Source organism: Rhinolophus sinicus, linkage group LG06 (genome assembly GCF_036562045.2).
Source record: "Rhinolophus sinicus isolate RSC01 linkage group LG06, ASM3656204v1, whole genome shotgun sequence".
NCBI classification, from domain to species: Eukaryota; Metazoa; Chordata; class Mammalia; order Chiroptera; family Rhinolophidae; genus Rhinolophus; species Rhinolophus sinicus.
Window position 1 is genome coordinate 72,355,833 of NC_133756.1, and position 20,518 is coordinate 72,376,350.

The window sequence follows — 20,518 nt, forward strand, 5'->3', positions numbered from 1 at the left end:
TGTGTGTGTGTGAGATGAGACTTTAATATCTACTTTCTTAGCAAGTTTTAAATATTACCATATTACTAACCATAGTCACCACATTGTGTATTATATCCCCATGACTTATTTATTTTGTAACTGGAAGTTTGTGTCTTTTGAACCCCTTCACCAATTTTATCCAACTCACACACCCTGACTCTTGTTGAATTGTTAAATTGTCTATTTCACTTTTCAATTCTGTCAGTTTTGTCTTCATGTAATTTGGGGCTGTGTTATTAAATGCAGATGTTAATAATTGTTATGTCTTCCTGATAACATTACCCTTTTATCATTATGAAATGTCTTTTTTTGTCTCTCCTAACAATATTTGCCATAGTCTATTTTGTCTGATGTAACCACTTCAACTATCTTTTGGTTACTATTTACATGGTATATCTTTTTCCATCTTTTTACTTTCAACCCATTTGCATCTTTGAATATAAAGTGTATCTCTTCAATACAGTATATAATTAAATCATGTTTTGTTATGCATCTTGCCAATCTCTGCCTTATGATTGGAGTGTTTAGTCTATTAACATTTAATGTAATTACCAATAAGTAGGATTTACATCTGTCATTTTATTATTTCCTTTCCACATGTATTATCTTTTTTCTTCTTCTATTCCTCTGTTACTTCCTTATTTTATGTAAAGTATATATATTTTAGTGTACCATTTTAATTCTTTTTCTGTTTCTTTTTACTGTTTTTCAGGGTTTGTTTGTTTTTTCAGTGGTTTCCCTGGGGGTTACAATTAACATCATGACTTAAAAATGATCAGGTTCAGATTAATACCAACGTAATTTCAATAGCATACAATAACTTTGTTCCATTCCCCCTGCCTTTTGTCTGTTCTTGTAGTACAGATTACATATTTCTATTTCATAAATGCAGCACAATTTTATAATTACTGCTTTATAAAGTTATGTTTAAAAACAGAGAGAATTACAAACAAATATGCTCTAAACTATCTTTCTTATTTCTCTATGTAGCTATCTTTATGTTCTTTTTTTAGGAGAGTTTTGCAAGATATAACAATTTTTCTTTCTGCAGTTTGAATACATCATCCCACTACTTCTAGCTCTCATAGTTTCTGATAAGAAGTCAGTTTTAATCCTCTTGATGATCTCTTCCATGTAATAAATCACTTTTTTCATGCCATCTTCAAGATTCTTTGTTTCCAGCTTTTGACAGTTTGACTATGTGGTGTTTAGGTGTATTTCTCTTTGAGGTTATCATATTTGAAGGTTTTTAACTTCTCAGATTTGTATATTAATGTCTGTTATCATATTTGGAAAGTTTTCAGCTATTTTTTCTCAAATATTCTTTCTTCTCTTTTCTCTCTCTCCTTTCCTTCGGGGAGTTGCGTTATAAATATATTGGTCCACTTCATGGTGTCCCACTTGTATCTGGGGCTCTATTCATTTTTTTTCTTATTTTTCTTCTGTTATTCAGATTGGATCATTTCAGTGGACATCAAGTTCACTGACTTTTTTACTTTCAACTCTGCTTTTGAGACCTCTAGTAAATTATTGAAATTTCATTTCAGTTCTTCTAATTTTCAGCTCTAGAATTTCTGTTTTGTTCCTTTCCATAATTTCTATCTTTTCACTAATATTCTCTATTTAGTTAGACATTACTCTCTTTAGTTCTTTAAACATGTTTATAATAGCTGATCTAATATCTTTGTCTAATAAGCCCAATGTCTTGGCTTCCTTAGTTACAGTTTCTCTTGACTGCTTTCTTTTTTCTCTATGGTCCATACTTTTCTGTTTTGTTGTGTGTCTTGTAATTTTTGTTTAAAACTGGACATTTTAAATAATATAATGTGTTAACTCTGAAAATCAGATTTCCTGCTCCCCAGAGTCTGTTGTTGATCTTTGTTGTTGTTGTTGTTATTGTTGCTGTTTGTTTGTTTAGTGACTTTCCTGAACTAATTCTTTAAAGTCTGTGTTCTTTATCATTTGTGGCCACTGAAGAGTCTCTGCTGGGTTAACTTAATGGGCCACTAACAATTATACAGATTTCCTTAAATACGTTGAACCAACAAGTTCCCAGTCTTACCAAGGAGCTCTGTGTATGTGTGTTGGGGGAATGTCTTCAATGATCCAGCACGAAGTTTACAATTCTGCTGCAGCCTTCACTTCCTGCTTGTACAGAATCTCAAAGTCAGCCAGAGGTGAGCGATTAGTGCTTTCTTGGGACTTTCCTGGGCGTGCACATAGCCCTGCACATGTGTGTGGCCATCTAGACTCTCAGGCATATGTTAGAGTTGTTCAAAACCCCCTATGAACATCTCAGTCCCTTGGTTTACATTTTAAGTTTCTTAGGGCAGCCTTTATTATCCCCAACTTGTATCACTGCTTCAGGCAGCTGTGATGTTAAACAGTTTCTTCCAATTGTTTTATAAAAGTATCCTATGAATAGGGCTATTTGCACAGAGTGAGCTCTGAATCAGATCAAGTAAAAATGAGCCCCAAGAATGGAGCATTTTAGATAGCTGACATAGGTTAAGTAGTGACAATTCTTCAAAGATGGGGCTTCCAGGGAGTTCCAATCCCATTTTCTTCCCTTCATTGGTTAATAAGCTGCAAGTTTTTAGAGCTACTATAGTTGTGAGGCTGTTGGCTTTCAAGACACCATGAAGATATATAGAAGGGGGTGGGAATAAGGAAAATTAAAATGTCACAAAGGCAACCTTTCTTATGGAGATTCATTTGTTTTTGTTGAATAAATCCTCCTTACATTTTGCAAGTCTTTGGTTAATTTTCAGAGTTCTGGAAAAGTTGGTTTTGATCATGTTTACTAGTATTCTCATTGTTTTCATGGAAAAACAGATTTTTGAAGGTCCTTATTCAGCCATTGTCGAAGTGACTCTTAACCACTATACAAGTGTTTCCAAATTGGGGTCTACTAAACCCCTTAAGGGTTTTACATTTTATAGGAATATTTTGATGTCTAGTATCATCTTCCTGACATCTATCTGTCGAAATATGTACAACTTATTTTATGTAGATCCTTTTATTTCTCCATTTCTTTGTACATTATAGTGCATTATATTGATCTTTTAGAAAGTACGTGTGCAGAAAGCTATCTAACGGGTGTTACAAAATATTTATTTTAAAATTAGCAAGGGACTTTTTTTTAAGATTGAAAATCACTGCACTAAACCCTCCTCCCTTCCTGTCATACACTTACCCTAGAATATCTCTAGAGTGCCTGCAGTCCCTAGTCTACTCTAGTCCCTTTTGGAAGTGAGCAAAGAGGAAGTTTGGGAGGTAAAAAACAAAAATCAGAGGTCATTACAAATACCTCTCAGGAAATTAGAATGCCAAACAAAGTGGAAGCCATCTAATAAACCACATGGAAAACTCTAAGGTACATCTCATAATAAGAAAAATACTATGTTTTGGTTTATCATAAATTCTGCCTAAGATATTCATCATATATACCATTCAAATGTTACCATTTTTTGAATAATTAAAATCTAATAAAATATGCACCACCTAAGCTAGGCTGAATGCAATTTAATTTCTTTTCATGATTAATAAGACCTTTGGAAAAACTTTATATAAGACCTACCAACCTAAGAATCTTATACTCATAAACAGCTTCATAATACAAAACAGTGACTTTGGTATCTGCTAAGACTGTTGATTATATTTTTAAAAACTTCTATCAATAATTATGGATAAACTTGGACAGAATTTATTATAGAAATATTTTTACACATTAGCATTATCCAAACATATGTTGTCAAAATTCAACCTTTTTTTTATTTTCAGGTGGGATATCAATTCCTAGTTTGCTATGCCAGAGAGAGTGGTAGAGGGGGACAGGGTCTTATTTTCAAAATGAATCCAGCAGAGCGAATCCAACAGAGTTACAGAGGAACTTCTACTGAGTAGTGATGGCAAATATGGTTCATGTGAATGGGTGATATCTGCTTCTTGAGCACTGTGGGGAGTTGTTTGTTATGTTTTTGCCAAATTTAGTTTTAGTCTCTGTTTCTTCTATTTTCTGGTGCCACAACGAAAAAATAAAACAGATAATCAAAGTGGGGAAGCTATCAAAAGTGGAGAAAAAAGAAATCTACATGATCGTCCCTTAATTTTCTAAAAAATCGATGTTAATAAAGCTGTTGTAAATTCTCTTAAATATTCAAAAAATCAGTACCTAGAAGCTTAAGAGAGTTGAAAGGCTGTACTCTCAGGACTAAGGAAAGACACACTCCCAAATAACTTTGTAAATGAAAAGAAACTTATTAAGTACTATCATACTGTATATGTAATTGAATACATCTGGGTTGGCATTTATCCAGTACTCCCTCCCTGGTACGACTGTACTGGCATTTAGAGTGAGTGTCCTTTCTGATTGGTTGCAGCTTCCAATTGGTTCATGTCTGTGTCTGAGCACTTATTAATTATTTTGATTATCGACCCTACTATAAATATACTTCATAGTTTCCTTTTGGAACTCACAGCCCATACCCAAGTGCCGCCCCCACCTTCAACCCCCTCAAATGGAGTCTCTTAAGCTACATCAAACTGTGCTTAAACTTTGACTTCTCAATAAGCATTGTAGGACCCCATCCCCTCCTGCACAGGACAAACAAAAGCAAACACCTTCATATCTTCTCTCTTTTATCGGTGGCAGTTGGTTCCTACAAGGGGACTGGCCTGGTCTCCACCTGATTGGATAACTGGCCTTTAACTGACATGACCCCAGAGAGACTCTAAATGACTCTTTCTGGTTTCAGCACTCCAATTGCTCCTAACAGTGAACAATTACATTCTGAAGTAGTATGGTGCTCCCAGCTTCCGGCTCCATAAAAGATGCCTCCAGTATGCCTCCCTTCCTCTGGATAGTTCTTTTTCTGTTGTTGTCTTGCTTCGTTGCCTTTCCTGACCAGTTTTTCTTGGTCTAGGCTTTCAGTTCCACTTTGGAATGTTCTGTTAGATAAGCCTCAGAATCCATTGACTTGTCCCCATTTCTTTCCATCAGCTCCAATTCCACCCCATCCCTGCTGCCACTGGAACGGCCAGAGCTCAACAATTCCAGGGCATGCTGTCATTTTCATCACCAATTTCCTTGCCTGTATTAGGAGTCTACAGCAGAGCCAGAGAGGTGGGGCTGTGCTCATTTGCTATGAATACACAAATAATTTGCAAGGTAGATGAGTGCTTTTCTTCCACACTCTGCCATTTTTAAAATAAAAGAATTCAAACACTTGGTTTACACTTGAAGTTGGTCAGAGACATCTCCTCTAGGGCTCTCTCTACACCTTATTTGGGCTTTCCCTTCATCCCTGATAAAGCTACAGAAACAAAGCTACAGGCTCATATTTCTTTCTTCGCTTTTACGGATTCCTCTTCTCTGAAATCTTTCTGGACAGATTGTAAATGAGATGACCCTGTAGAGTGATTAAGCAGTCAGTTAAGTTAAAGACAGTAAAGAACTCCTTGCTAAAATCATCCACTTTGTTTCCTTTGAATATATAGCACACAGAGCCCTCAAGGCCATCTTGGTCTCAGCTGGGCTCTTTGCCTACTTCTCCACCTTCCCATGGGCTCTTAAAGCTCTGGATGTGACCTTAGCCAACTATTAGAACCAGGGCAGATTTTGAACTGTGCTCTACCTTCTTTTAATAGAAATAGTCCTCTTGATATTTTTGAGGGGGAAGGAGACTAGTGCACATTTATTATAACATTTCAAACATTGCAGAAAATTAAGTCACTCACTTTCTACCTATTCAACATTTTCAACATTTTGCTAAGCATTCTTTAATATGTCTCTTTGCATATGGTATTCATTTTTATTGCTATATAACAAATTACCAAAAACTTAGCAGTTTAAAACAACCCAAATTTATTATCAAACAGTTTCTGTGAGTCAAGAATCCAGTCACTGGGTCCTTTGCTCAGGGTGTCAAATGACGGCAATCAAAGTGTTAGCTGGGACCATTGTCCCATGTTGTCCCTGACGCTCAGGGCTCATTCAGATTCTTGGATGAACTCAGTTCCTTGCAGCTGAAAAACTCATGGAAGCGTCTTCTTCAAGGCCAGCAATAGAATGTCTCTGCTGCTTTGACTCTCTGGCTTGCTCTGTCCTTGACCTCTAAACCTACATTTAAAGGGCTCCTTTGATTAGGCCAGGCCCACATTGGTAATCTCCATTTAAGTAACTCAGAGTCAACGATTAATTACCTGAACTACATCTGCAAAATCTACTTTGCCATGTAAAGTAACATAATTTCAGGAATGATATCCCTCCTATTCAGAGATTTCAAGAGGAGGAAATTATACAAGGGTGATGGTCATTTAAAAGTCTGTCTCCACACTTACATACATACACAATGAACACATAAACAGTATATGGTGTTCTGTGGTGGAATTCTAAAAAATTAATATGCCATTGGTATCTTTCCTGTCTAGTAAATATAGATCTGCATTTTTATGGCTGGATAGTATTCTATTTTGTGTTTCAAAATAATTAATCACATATTGGACAGTTAGGCTGGTTCCGATTTTTCCTTCCGACAGATTATGCAAGGAGGAACATCTTATGTACTTGTCATTGCATATCTGTGATTATTTCTTATGTACAAATTCCAAGGAGAGGGGTTTATTGAATCAAAGGATAGACTAAACCAATGCTGTGCTGTCCTTTTTAGGGTCCCCAAGCCCTTCATGGTGCTGTTTCTCTAGTGAGGCTTTGCCTTTGGTGAAGATTTTCTGGGTCCTTTGTACCAATACTGTTGAATTATTAGCATCCTTGAAAGTTCTAGAAATCACTAACGGTCACTGCAGGAAGCATACAGAAACTAACATGAAGCAACAATGTGTTCTGCATTTGACATCTCCATTATTATCCATCCCCAAAAACTTATTTTTAACTTGATTAAATAACACAATGAAATGGGGACTTTAATTTCTACATTGCTTCTTTACAAAGAGGCAACAAGGAAAGTAGATTACTTTAAAGGTTTGTATATTTTTTTAACCTTAAAAGGACACTACACATTTTTATAGCATAGTGAGAAGTCAGGTTTCAAGTTTAAAAATGTGAATCTTAAAAACAAACGAAGATTAAATTATACCTGCCTTGCTAAGAGATGTCCTCATCTTTCAATCCACCAATACTTTGTGAGCGCCTCCTAAGGGCCGGTTCTAGTGCTGGGAATGTGATGGTGAACAAGACAGAGCCCCAAAAGTGAATCCACGCACTCTACACGTGCATGATGAAACTGCAAGATGAAAACAGAATGAGTATTATGTGTCTCTCGTTATTCTCTCTTTATCCCCTCTCCCTTTCTACTGGTTCTACCTCTATAAGCATGACAATCTCTTCCCTCATGTAAAAGTAGTCAAAACAATTTTCCCTGCATTGCATGACTTTCCAGCCACCACCCTATTTTCTCTTCTTCCCTTCACAATATAGATCACTCTTGGGGGAGAAATCTACACTGCATCTCTCCCCTTCCCATTCACTCCTGATCTGGCTCTTTCCCCGCCTCTTCTCCATCATCAGTAAAGAACCTAAGGACTCCCTCCTCATCAAATCCTGAGTGTTATGTGAGTGTATAAAAATCCTCTTGGGTTTCATCCCTTGGATTTGCCACAGGCACTCAAGTTCATCGTGTCCAAAATGAACTTGTCACCCACCCAACACCATCCCCATCAACACAAACCTTCTCTTCCTCCTTCATTCAGTCGTTAGATGGAACAATCATACTTCCTGCAAGCTCAAAAGTCTTTCTCAACTCATCTGGTTCCCACACATCTCCAGAAGCCATCAGTTTTCCTTCCCAATGGCTGCTCTGCCTCTCCGCAGTGATGACCACCTCTGTAGTGAACACCTTTTTAATCCATTGCAGACTATCGCAGTATTTTGGTGAGAGCATGGGTAATCCAGCTCAATCTCCCATCATGCCTCTCCACGCACCTTCCACAAATACAGAACTGCAAATTTAATTTGCCTAAGAATGAAGCTCAAATATTTAATTTGGGATAAAAGGATCTCACAGTTTCATCCTTACCTATAACATAATTCAGTGTTTAAAGTACAGGTCCTGGAGCTCTATCACTGACTAGCTGTGCAACCTAAGGCAAGATTCTTAATCTCTATGCTTCAGTTTCCTCCCTTGTAAACTGGGGACAATAATAATAGTACCCTCCTGATAGGGTGCTGGGAACAGCAGATGTGTCAATATCCAGAAAAGTTTTAGAAGAGTGTCTGGCACACAGTAATGCGTACTTGTCAGTTTTGTAATTTACTGTCCACCCTCACCCACCATCCTTCTTGTCTCTCACACACAAATACTCATATGTAAATATGCTACCCTCAAGTCACAGTGACAGATACAAGCCCACAAACACACTGCGTTGGCTGTTCCATGCCTCCACAACTTTATTCTTACTCCTTTTGTCAACCTGCTAAACTCCCACTTATTTTTCAGGACTCAGTTCAAATACCACTTCTCCTGTGAAACCTTCCCTCAATCCCTGAGAGTTTTCTACTGAGACCCCATTGCACCCCAGATGAATTTCCATTCTAGCATGCATCACTTCAATTAATTATTTTTAGAAGCCTGTGAGTTAACATTTTTGAGTGCTTGTCACATGCCAGATGCTGTTCTATGATACATGCTTTACATGTATTATCTTGTTTAAGCCTCACAGCAAACACAAAATGTTTGAACAATTGGTTTATATATTTGTCATTCCTCCTTGATTGTGAGGATCTCTATGGGCAAAACTTATGTCTCGAGCTTCGTTGAATCTCCAGCACCTAGCATGGTGCCTGGTGCATAATGAGTACATAGTTAAGTACCTCTGAATGAGCCAATCAAAGATGAGCTTAACTCAGAGAGAGAGAGAGAGAGAGAGAGAGAGAGAGAGAGAGAGAAACATGCATGAATTACTGACCTTGAAGGACATTTAGGGAAAGAATGGATGGTAGTTGGATCTGAAATTCATCAGTGCTACAAACAGAGACTGCAGTAACTACCTCACCCCCCATTAAATTGTTATTACTATAGGAATGTTTTCTATGGTGCGGACTGCTTAACGTGCTCTCATTTGTTTCTGTACTGTCATATAATTTCAAGGACATAATAATACAATTCATATGACATTTTACTCCAGGCTCTTGCCTCAAGGGTCATGTGAAAAGTTTTGCATGGCTCTCAGCTTGTGGGTTGCCCATCTTTGATAAAGGGTGAAGAGACACTCACCTTTCCTTCGTGTTGAACACCAAATAGAAATTTGCCACAAATTATACAAAATTATAGTCAGGAGTCAATGTTATAGTTTCTATGGCAATGGTCTAAGCCCACAAACACAAGCATTTCATTGCTTAATTGTTACGAGGGATATGCTTTTTGTAAATCTAATATATATATATATAAAAGAAATTCAAGGATATATGTATTTTGGTTTCAATTAACTTTTCTTCATTACCCCTTTAGCGCGTAGTAAATTCTGTTTCATTGGGCAGCAGAGAACGGTTAAGATCAAAATTGTTTAATGCGCTGATTAGAATATCTCTGGGTGGCCTGGAAGCTGATATTAGCAGCAGAAAAGCAGTGTCCAGCCACGTGCGTGCCCCCAGGGGTGCCAATGGGAATGGATCTGCCCAAACTCAAGTCTAGAGCCCCAGGATATTTCTAGGAGCCCTCAATTTAGTTTAATCCATTCCAATAATTAGTAGATGGCTACTAATTAGTAGATCTGTTGGCACTTTTTTTATTTTTGGAGCACTGAATGTGATGAGAAGTTTAATCTCACTAGAGGGGTGTTTTCTAAGGAACTATCACTGCTGGAATGAAGCCTGGATGACGAGGCCTGATCTTCCTGTTGGATTTGGAGGTTGGCAAGCCGTGGACAGCACCCCCCAGGAAAACAGTGACGGTAAAACTGCATCCTTCCTCAAGGGAACTGTTTAACTGCCAATCTTTATTTTGCTTTTATGACTGCACTTAATGTGTGGGAAACACTCCCAGTGGGAACCAACATCAGACGTGTGCTTTCTGGGCACGTGTACAGTATTAACTGCCTGCCAATCAGGCTTAATTTCATTTCAATGGTTGGCTTTACCCTGATTATTCTATAACTTTTAGAAAAAGAGCATAAAACTTAACATATATAATTCATCTACTCTTGCTTTGATATGCAGTTTTGAAGACAGGAGAAAAAAATATCTGTGTAAGCACTTTTACCAGGCTATAAAATATACTTCAGCTCTCCCTGATATAAAAAGCAGTAGAGAAAATGAAGGACTCAAAAATAATTACAGATCACCCTCTATTTTTTTCTGTCTTTTTTTCATTTTTTTATCTTTTTTTTTTTTTTTTTTTCTTGTTTCTTTTTCAAGCCCTTGTCTCGAGGGCTGACTTTCCATAGATCGCAGCGAGGAAGCTGCCACTACCTAGGAAACCGGCACCCAGAAGCAGGTCATCTGGGAATGGTTTAGGACCAAGTTCTCCAGGAGCATGCGCCATGTGACGGGCGAGGGGGCAGGCCCCTTTCCGGCCGCGCCCATGCAGATCATCCTATAAATTGTTTTCCCAGAACCTGATTTCTTTTTATGTTGTGTGATTATTCTTTCAAAACTTGACTATGAGGGTATTTGTCGTCTAACCTGCAAACTATGTTAAGTAGTGAGAGATAGTTATGACCTCCTGTTCAGATTTTTATAAAATCATATCATAAGCCTCCATTCATCTTTAATATGATAAAAAGCAGTGGCCTGGGGATACTATGTTTATTTCCTCAGGTGTTGATATGAGATACTGGTGTGCGTATATCTACACAATACATAAACTTTCATTACATATTCTTAAGAGAATCTTAATGAATTTTAAAGGAGAAAGTTCAGCACTTTCTGATGTTCTGAATTATGTATCACAGAGACTTCAGAGGTGACAAATGGCAGTTAATCTCTTAGTAACTAGACACAGCTGGTTAAAATGTAAAGAACTTTGTAAATGTAAACATGGGCCTACTGACTTCCTGAACACAAGTTGGGCATCGGTCATTGTGTGTGGATAGTGTCCAGATTCCCCAGGTAAACTTGACAAGTGTTGGTAGTGGCCAAAAACACAAAACAAAAATCAAAGCAACAACACCACCACTGAGGACACAGCAGCATTTCCAAATTCCAGTCACCAACTGTAAAAGGATAAATGTTCTATTAGCCCACAGCTTGGCACCCACATGAGTATGTGTCTTTAGGTGGAAGAATAGATGCAAGGAACAGTGATGTCCTGCATTTTTTCATGGCTTCAAATTTTGGTTTGAAGAGGCATTTCTAACAAAACCCTCTTGATTGTACACATTCATCATCTGCTCTTTCTGGCCATGGAAGCATTTTGGCTAAATCAGTGACAAAGTTGAGAGACACTTCTCTACAGAGCCACCTCAGTGCTGTGACCTGTACTGCATCAGAACAGAATTGAAGACGACAAACTCATACTCTTCTTCCTCTGTGTGATGCAGGGATGTATCGGTGTGGCCCGGCCTCCGTTCAAGCCATCAAGCATGGCCATGTTTGCTTCCAGTTTGATGCCCCCTTTGTTTTTGCAGAGGTAAGTGGAAAACCAGGGGGAAGTGCTGCTTTCCTCCCCAACCTCTTAGCACCTCAAAGAATACGATCGTGGGTTGTCACTTCTAAATTTCCCAGGTGTGTGGTGTAGGCTTTGTGTTTACAAAGTCAACTAGACATCATTCCAACCTCCAGGCTTTTCATTCGAAATGCAGTTCTTACCAAACAGTTTTCTTTCCTTTATGTTTTTTTTCCCTTTTCTCCTCCAAAGCAATTGCATTACTAACCTTCCCTAGTTCTCTGCACCCATGAAGTAGGTATCAATTGCTCCCAAGAAATGAAGTGATTAAGTGAATCACTCAACTAAAAATTGGTTGAGATAGTCCGTGAGTTGAAATTTCAGTGTACTACGTTACTCTGGGACTAGCCCAGCAAATCATGTAAAACAAAATCCAAACACACTCTAAACACGGTCTTAGTCTGGGAACTACCATCCATTTTCTGCCTTCCAAGGCCATCCACTATCAGAGGGAGAGCAGAACTGGCAAAACGGAGGGGGGGAGCAGGAAGAAAGTGATTGGTCTGCAACATACTTAATGAGCTGATGGGGACACTTTAGTAAAGGACCTGAAATTCTGGAAGACCTGGACAGGAGCTATAAGAGGAAGCAGTTAAAGGTGCTCCAAGGAGAGATCTGAAAGACTGGGAGGCTGCTAAAGATGAGGGCCAAGGTTTGGTAGAGAAATATGTAAGAGGCTGAGAGGCACGACTTGCCCGGAGTATAGTTTTACCAATAAACACACTGAAATAATGTCTATCATGTACTGAGTTCTTACTACAATGTTTCCCTGAAAATAAGACCTAACTGGAAAATAAGCCCTAACATGATCTTTCAGGATGACATCTCCTGAACATAAGCCCTAATGCGTCTTTTGGAGCAAAAATTAAAATAAGACCCAGTCTTATTTACGGGGAAACACAGTATATAATCACTTTGCCTACCATTTGATATTCTGAGCAACTCTTTAAAATGGGTATTATAATTCATCCCATTTTACAGAAAAGAAAATCAAGGCAAAGAGCGGTTACTAATAAATAGTAGTGATAAGTTTGAAAGCCAGGCAGGCACCTGAGCTCACACTCGTAATCACCACACTATGACAACTCTAGAATGAGTAAATATTTATATTAATATGTATCAGACACTGTGCTGTGCGGACCTATGTCCTTAAGAAAATCGATTCTTGATGGGAGCTGGAGTACATAAGCACATCAAAAGTTAAATAACAGTAATACAAGAGATGCTATGGGACTAATTGTCAGATGAGCAATGTAGGTGATAAATGGTCTGTAGAGTCATTAACTGAGAGATATGGGACAAGAACTGCAGTAGGATAGCAAAGGTCATAGGGCTATGTCTCAGGAAGATGGGTGACATGGGGACAGGTAGTAACAAAACCCTTGTGATAGCCACAGTAGGATGAGCAGAGTGTTGCCAGAGTGCCTAGAAGTGGTGTCAGGATGCTCCCTTCAAGGATCAGTGCCTGAGCTGAGTCTTGAGAGCTGATTAGTAGTTTTTCAGGCAAAGGAGGGAAGAAAAAAGCCAGAGGAAGGATAGAATTGTAGGCAGAGGGCACTACTTGAGCATCCAAATGGTGTGAGGGATATTAAAAGCTATCTACGCAGACTCACAAAAACTGATGCATCAGGGGATATCAAAAGATGCCAGCTGAAGGAACTAGACATGAGGTTCTTACGTCCTGAATCGTGGGTACTTCCTCCTGTAAACGAGAGTTCCCACAAGGCAGGCGTGAGATGTGTGGAGCACAGACTTGGTGGGAACACCGTGCAAGTGGGGAGGCCAGCTAGAGGTTGTGACATTACTCCACGCCAGAGAACTGGACAAACAGCAATAGCAGGGGAAGGAGGAGGCAGGATTGGGAAGTGTTTAGGAAGTGCATTGAGCATAAATATTGAGACAGCAAAATCAGAAATGTGAAATACACAAAAGGAACAGCATTTCTTCCACCATACCTCCCACTGCAGTTTCTAGAAGCCATGGAAGAAGAGACATGCTGTATTTGGAATTTTATTCCCTCTATTTCAGTTTTAGATGTGAAGATTTATGCAAACCTCCTCAGCTGCCATCTGATAGTTTATGATGCTACAGGAGCCTCTTAATTGGAAATCACTCTAAAATGCACAAAGCCTTATTTTTATTATGCTTTATTGCTGCTAAGAAGGAGAGAAGTAGGAACCTCCTTCCAAGAGTGAATTGCCTAATAGCTGTTAATGCAAACACTTTTTGCTCTTATTAAATATAGATCGGGGTGTTATGTGTGTCATCAGGATTTGCAGATTATAATTACTCTCTCACCCGCTGCACACTTGTCTGATAGTATATGATTTGTTGCTCTGGCACGGGCTGAGCTCCAGGCCTGAGTCATTTATAAGAGATGTTCAGGCTCTTGTTGGAAATTGTATGAAGAATCTTTTCTCCAGTGTGCCTAAAGTAGGACCCCATGGGGGGCGTCTACATGACTCAGGCTTTAGACTGCTTCCTCTTTTCCGGGTCCCATCTCCCTGGTGCGTAAGCTTACCTCTCACTATCCATCCCAGGCACACCAGCCGGAACTTGCCTTTTCTTGTCCCTCGGCATGCTGACTTTCTTGGTCATCTCTTACTCATTTCCGGGCCCGATCAAGTATCATATTCATTGATTGTGTGTGTGTGTGTGTGTGTGTGTGTGTGTGTGTGTGTGTGTGTGCCTTCTCAAGGCCTAGGTCTTCTTTAGTGAAAGCAGAACCAAAAAGAGGAGGCCATGCATGGAAAGCATCTTACCTCTGTCCCTTTTCCTCTCCTCCATTTTGGAAATTTATCCTTAGTATTTCTAGATTTCTTTCAGGGCTTGAGACTTAATTTCTTTCCCCTCCTACCTTCTCATGCCTTCAGTACTGGTATGAGTTTCTCCATTCTTGAGGCCCATTTTCCTTTTCCCTTCCCAACTCGTAGTGTTCTAGAGCTTCTAAAGAGGAGACAAGGGAGCAGAATGGTCCTAAATGTCTGAGGTCATCTTCTGAATTCCCATGTTCACTGATCTCTCAGGAGTTGCTGCTTCTCTTCTATCTTAGCTTCTTCTAATTGGATCTGTTGTCTCCTTTACACCATTTCACCCCAAATCCACACACACACACACACACAATGCACACGCACATGCACACAGACACACACAGCTGATTTTCACAGCAGCCGTGACTGACTCCTCAATGGGGTAGATAACTAACTGCCCCACAGCTCCAGAAGCTCTGCCTTCCCTAGCTCTGGGCCAGCAGCTCTCTGTGTACAAACTGTGCAGCTGCTTCTCTGCAGATTCTTTATTCTCAATTCGAAGTTATATATTTTGCTACTGCTTATTAGATGGCAGCACATTTTGGGTCATCTTCTATTCTGATCTAAAATAATTCATCTATTCATTCAGATAGCGTAAAATTTGGAAATCGTCTTGTCTTCTCTACTTAACCTCCCTCAGGCATCTTGCCAGAAATATCTTTAAAAACTGTCAGTCATCAACCGCGTCTCTGATCTTCATCATGACCCTCTGAGCTTGTACAGCACTGAGCTTTGTGAAGTCGCCTGCTAATTCATCTTCCTCATCTTCTCGTACCCCTTTCCTGTCTATTCTCCACAAATCAGCCAGAATTATCCTTTAAAACTGGAAATAAAAACATGTCACTACCCTGCCTCCAACCGTCTAGTGGATTCCCACCACCGTACAATAAAATTGAATATAAGTCTTTACAAGATTCTGTGTGACCTGGTGTCTGTCTTTCCTGCACCCCCATCCCTGGCTCATTTCCCTCCAGCTATACTGACCTTCTTACTCTTCCGGAAACATGAAACATGCTCTCGTTTCAGTCTTTACACACATTGCTCCTTTTGCTAGGAAAGCTCTTCCCCCACCCTCTGCCCCATGTTGCTTGTTCTGTTCCCTCACTGTATCCAGGTGACCTCCTCAAAGAGTCCTTCACTCGCCCAGCCCCGTAACCTAAAATATCATAATCGGCTCTGTTGTTTTTGTCCTTCCACCCTGCCTTCGTGTTGATTATTTCTCTCCCTCATAGAATACGAACTCCATGAAGGTAGGATCTGCTGGGTCCTCATTGCTGAAAGCAAGCTCTGCTACATAGTAGTCATGAATAAATACTTGTGGAAGGGAGGGAGGGAGGGAGGGAGGGAGGGAGGGAGGGAGGGAGGGAGGGAGGGAGGGAGGGAGGGAGGGAGGGAGGGAGGGAGGGAGGAAAAGCTGACGCAGAGTATACTGCTAAGAACAGTAACTCAGAGATAGGGGCCAGATGCACTAGCAGTGCTGGTGGGAGATGGGGCATACATAGAGCCTGGCAGCATGGCCAGCCCTACAGGTATGGCAGTTGTGCCAGGAAGGCTCGTGGACCAGGCAGGCATTCACTGCCTCAGTATGTCCTCAGAGAATCACCACTTTCTCTGTACAGCCTATGTGCCATGTAGTCTATGTGGGAACAAATAAATGAAGAAACCTCTGTCCTGGGTTCTGAAGAAAGGGACTCCAACCGTAGTGGTGAAGAGTGTAGCTTCTGGCAGCAGTGGACATATGTTTCCATTCCATGGGTACAAGCAGAAATTTACAGAAAGGAGGCTCTTCTAGCCTATTGCCCCAGCCCATCTTTGATGAGCCCCTGGGGAGGCGGGGGGAGATGGGTGCTGCCTAGGAAGTGCCTGTGTCTGACCAAGAGGCAGGGGTGTGCTGAAAACAGCCCCAGATTTCATGGCAGGTAGTCCAGGCTCTCCATGACCACAGCCCCTTCAAATGTAGGGTAGAACTAGATGACCAGTAAGACTCCTTTCCCTTCAAAAGAAATTGGCCTTAAACATAGAGCTTTCACAAGTAGTACTGATCAACCTACCAGCCCTTCAAGGAAAATATTAAAAGCAGGCTCAGAGACATTCAGTCACTTGCCCAAAGTCACACAGCCTGGGTCCATTATTTCTTCCAGCATCCCCTGCACTCTGACTGTCCTACTGTAGACATACGCATATAATTGTTCTTGGGTAGGGGCTATCACTGCTGCTTTTTAAACTCCTCAGTAACTCTTATGTGCAACCAGGATGGAGAACCACTACAGTGGTGGCTGAAACTGAAAAGGAAACTTGCTGATGTCATGTCGATTGGATAGAATACTTCCCCTTCCCCCCACTCCCAACATACATATGCAAAAGCCATTTCACGTGTGTGTTTCTTCTCTCCTCTCTCCACAAGGAACAGTGCTGTTGGTTGGCCTGACATTTTCCCCTACATAAGTTTTCTAATCTGTGCTCAAAGGGAAACAAGGATTTAGTCATTTTCATATTTAGCCTATCTCCCTGGAAAAGTGTAAACTGTTGTAAGGGCTGTTATTAGAGGATATTTATCATTATTGTTGCTATAATGTGAAGGTGGAGGAGGGAGCTGTTTGTGCTTGCATGGCCTCCCCCAGAGAAAAAGCTGAAATCCTCAGGAAGCTCATTTAAAGGGAGCTTCCAAAATGACAAATATTCCTCAGGTGTCTGCTAGGTCATCTCCTGTCCAATCCCTGATTTCACGTTTCAGCCTTTCACATCATATGGCTAGTGCCACCAAGCTCTAGTTACTCTACTGTGGAGCAGGGTCATCATTTATCTCCCCTCAGAAATCTGAGGCCCACGCAGGGGACCATTTCACCACTGCATGGTAGTGCTCACGGTCCTGCAGGGTGATGTGGGAGAGGCAGTGTGCTGTGAAGTTCAAGGACTGTGCTGTGGGCCAGTTCAAGGTGAGGGTCAGGGAACGTGCTACGGACCAGCCCAGGGTTTGCATTTCTCTACCAGCTCTCAGCCATGTGGCCAAAAACACTTTGATGACCTCTGAGTCTTTGATGACCTTCTGGCGTCATCTGTGAAATGGGGATAATAATGCATACCTCACCAGGTTGTTGTGAAATGTACAAGTCATGCTCACTAGATCCTATCTTACTCAATTCTAAAATGTCCCTTTAAAATTGGCAGAATAAGTATAATTATTTTCATTTTATAGAAGCAGGAACTGATCAACTGATTATCGAGGTCAGAGAGGAAGAGCTAACTTTCTAAAGTACACATCCAAGATCAGAACCCAACTGTCTTGCAGCTAAACCATGGTCTCTCAAATACATTCTCCAGAACGTTTGCTGAGACTGGTCCCTATGCCTGTCATAGCCTTCCTTCTCTCCTTGTTTTTTTTTTTTTTTTTTTGTTTTTTTTTTGCTTTGATTGTTTTTAGCTTTATTGGGGGTAGGTCACTTTAAATTGCACAGATTTAACATAAGCATCTGTGATACCATCACTACAACCAAGGTACTACACATATCCATCATCTCCAAAAATGTCCTGTGTCCTTTTGTGAGTTTTGTGTTTGTTTGTCTGTCTGTCTATTTTTTTGGTAAGAACACTTAACATGAAATCCTTTAGCTTACTGACTTCTATGCATCTTCCAGATTTCAACTTGGCTGTTACTTCCTAGCCCCCACACCCCAACTTCCCCGCCCCAAGTGCCCCCATGGTATCTTGGACATTTCTCTGCAAGGTCCTTATTGCACTATATATGTCAGGTGTTCTCAGGTCTAGGTGTCCAATAGAATTATTATCTAGGACCTTTTATAAAACAAAAAGATAATAAATTTAAGGTTCCATCTAAGACCCCCCCCCCTTGATCAGACATCTATTTCTTTTTTAAGTTCTCCCAGGTGATTCTGATGGACAGAATATCCCTTAGTAGACTATAAACCCTATAATTGACTGAATCTCTTTTGTTCCTCATTAGGCCTCCAGCACCTTAAACAATAAATAATTTATCATTATTACTGTTGATAATTTTTATGAGTGTTTGCTCTATGCCAGGTACTATGATAAGTAATTCACATGTGTTTATTTCACTTAATTCTGCCAACTATCCTGAAGAAGGAGCTGTTGTTACCCTATTTAAAAGTGGACGGAACTGAGGCTTGGAGAGGGGCTTGGAAAATATTTAGTAAATCCATCAGTGACCATTTTCAGCTGGAGCACCTGACATAGCAATGCAATTCATGTTTCCCACCTGCTTCCATGCTAATAAATGGAACCCCCAAGAAAGCGGTTGTAAAGAATATAATAAGGGGCTCTGGGGAATCTTCCTTTAGACATAGATTTAGACATTGTCTCTCGGAAGTAGAGTGACAAGGCAAAATCTTGGAATAGCTTGGGGGTTGGCCAGCATGGCCCCAAGACACTGTTTCCAAGTCCCACAAATAGCATGGTTTAGTTGCTGATTCACCAGAAAATTACCTGAATTCCTCCTAGGTAGCCTAATATTATTTCCCAATTAAAATACTTTGGCTGCCAGCAACAATTAAAATGATTTAAACAGTAGGAATTTGTTTAATTTCACTCATATAAGAAATCCTGAAGGATAAAAGATTAGTCTGTTTTACAAACTACAACAAAGCCTTTTATCATGTGGGTCAAAAAAAGCTATGGGTTGCTCTGAAAGAAATGGGTGTGCCTCTGCATTTGATTGCCATGATGTGTAATCTGTACTATGGACTGGAAGCCATTGTAAGGATGAGTATGGAGAGGCAGATGGTTTCCTACAGGCAAAGTTATCACACAAGGGTGCAGTTTATCTCCCTATTGTTTAATCTGTACATAGAACATATCACCTAAAAAACTGTCCTAGACTCAGAGGAAACAGGAGTGAAAATTGGTAGAAGACATATCAATGACTTAAGATATACAGATGACACCATACTAGTGGCAGAAAGGAGCAATAATTTGAAATAACGTCTGTTTAAAGTGAAAGAAGAAAGTGCTAAAGCAGGACTGCACTTGAACATGAAGAAGACAAAAATCATAACTATAGAAGAAACACACAACTTTAACATAAACAATGAAGACATTAAAATTGTTAAATATTTTGCTTATCTTGATTCAGTCATCAACTCAAATGGAGACTGAAGCCAAGCAATCAAGAGAAGGCTGAGATTTGAAGAGCAGCAATGGACGAACTAGGAAAAATCACCAAGGGCAAAGATGTGTTATTAGAGACCAAGGCTAAGATCGTCCACAGTTTTGTATTCCCAAGTTCTATGTACACATGCAAAAGTTTGACAGTGAAGGAGGCTCATGGGGGAGGGGGATTTGTTTGAAATATGGTGTTAGACAAGAGCTCTATGGCGATCCTGGGCCACCGGAAAGATGAACAAGTGGGTCCCAGAGCAAATTAAGCCTGAAACATCACTGGAAGCAAAAATGACAAAACAAACTGTCCTTCATCATGAGAAGACAGGGTTCTTTTAAAAGGTGATGATAACACTGAGGAAAAACAGAAGGCAGCAGGAAGAGAGGAAGACCAGATATGAGCTGGACGGACTCCATAAAGGAAACCACAGGCATGAGTCTGCAGGAGCCGAGCAGGGCTGTGAGCACAGGACGTCACTCATTCACAGGGTCAGCGGGAGTCAGAGCTAACTAAACGGCACATGACACACACGAGAAGTCCTGAAGTAGGTAGTCCAAGGTTGGCTTAGCCATCTAACAGCATTGTCAAGCCCTCCAATGCTTCTTGTCTTTCTACTCTGCCGTCTTTGTAATGTTGGCAGTGTTACTCTTCACTGTCCCAGGATGGATAATGTAGCTCCAAGCATCACTTCACTTCACAGGAAAATGTTCAAAAGCAGGAAGGGAAGGGCAAACTCTCCCATGTACTTCTCTCCTTTTATAAAAGAGAAAAGTCTTTCCCAGAAGCCACCCAGCAAACATTCTCTGCCTCCTAGAAGTAGGTCACATAACCACTGCTAGCTTCAAGGAAGTCTGGGAAAGCAAGTAACAGACATAGTGCTTTCTCCTCTCTCTTAGGAGGCAGAATTTATCAGCAAGAAAAAGGGGAGAAAG

At 40.2% G+C, this 20,518-nt stretch overlaps 1 protein-coding gene across 1 annotated transcript in view; it reads left to right on the forward strand.

Moving 5' to 3' along the window:
- The window catches only part of F13A1 (coagulation factor XIII A chain), a 177,563-nt gene that overhangs the window by 112,470 nt on the left and 44,575 nt on the right, over window positions 1–20,518 (forward strand). Inside the window, exons 9-10 of the mRNA XM_019710859.2 lie at window positions 9,827–9,930; window positions 11,518–11,606. Of these exons, the coding sequence (XP_019566418.2) occupies window positions 9,827–9,930; window positions 11,518–11,606 (193 nt within the window). The remainder of the gene's footprint in view (window positions 1–9,826; window positions 9,931–11,517; window positions 11,607–20,518) is intronic.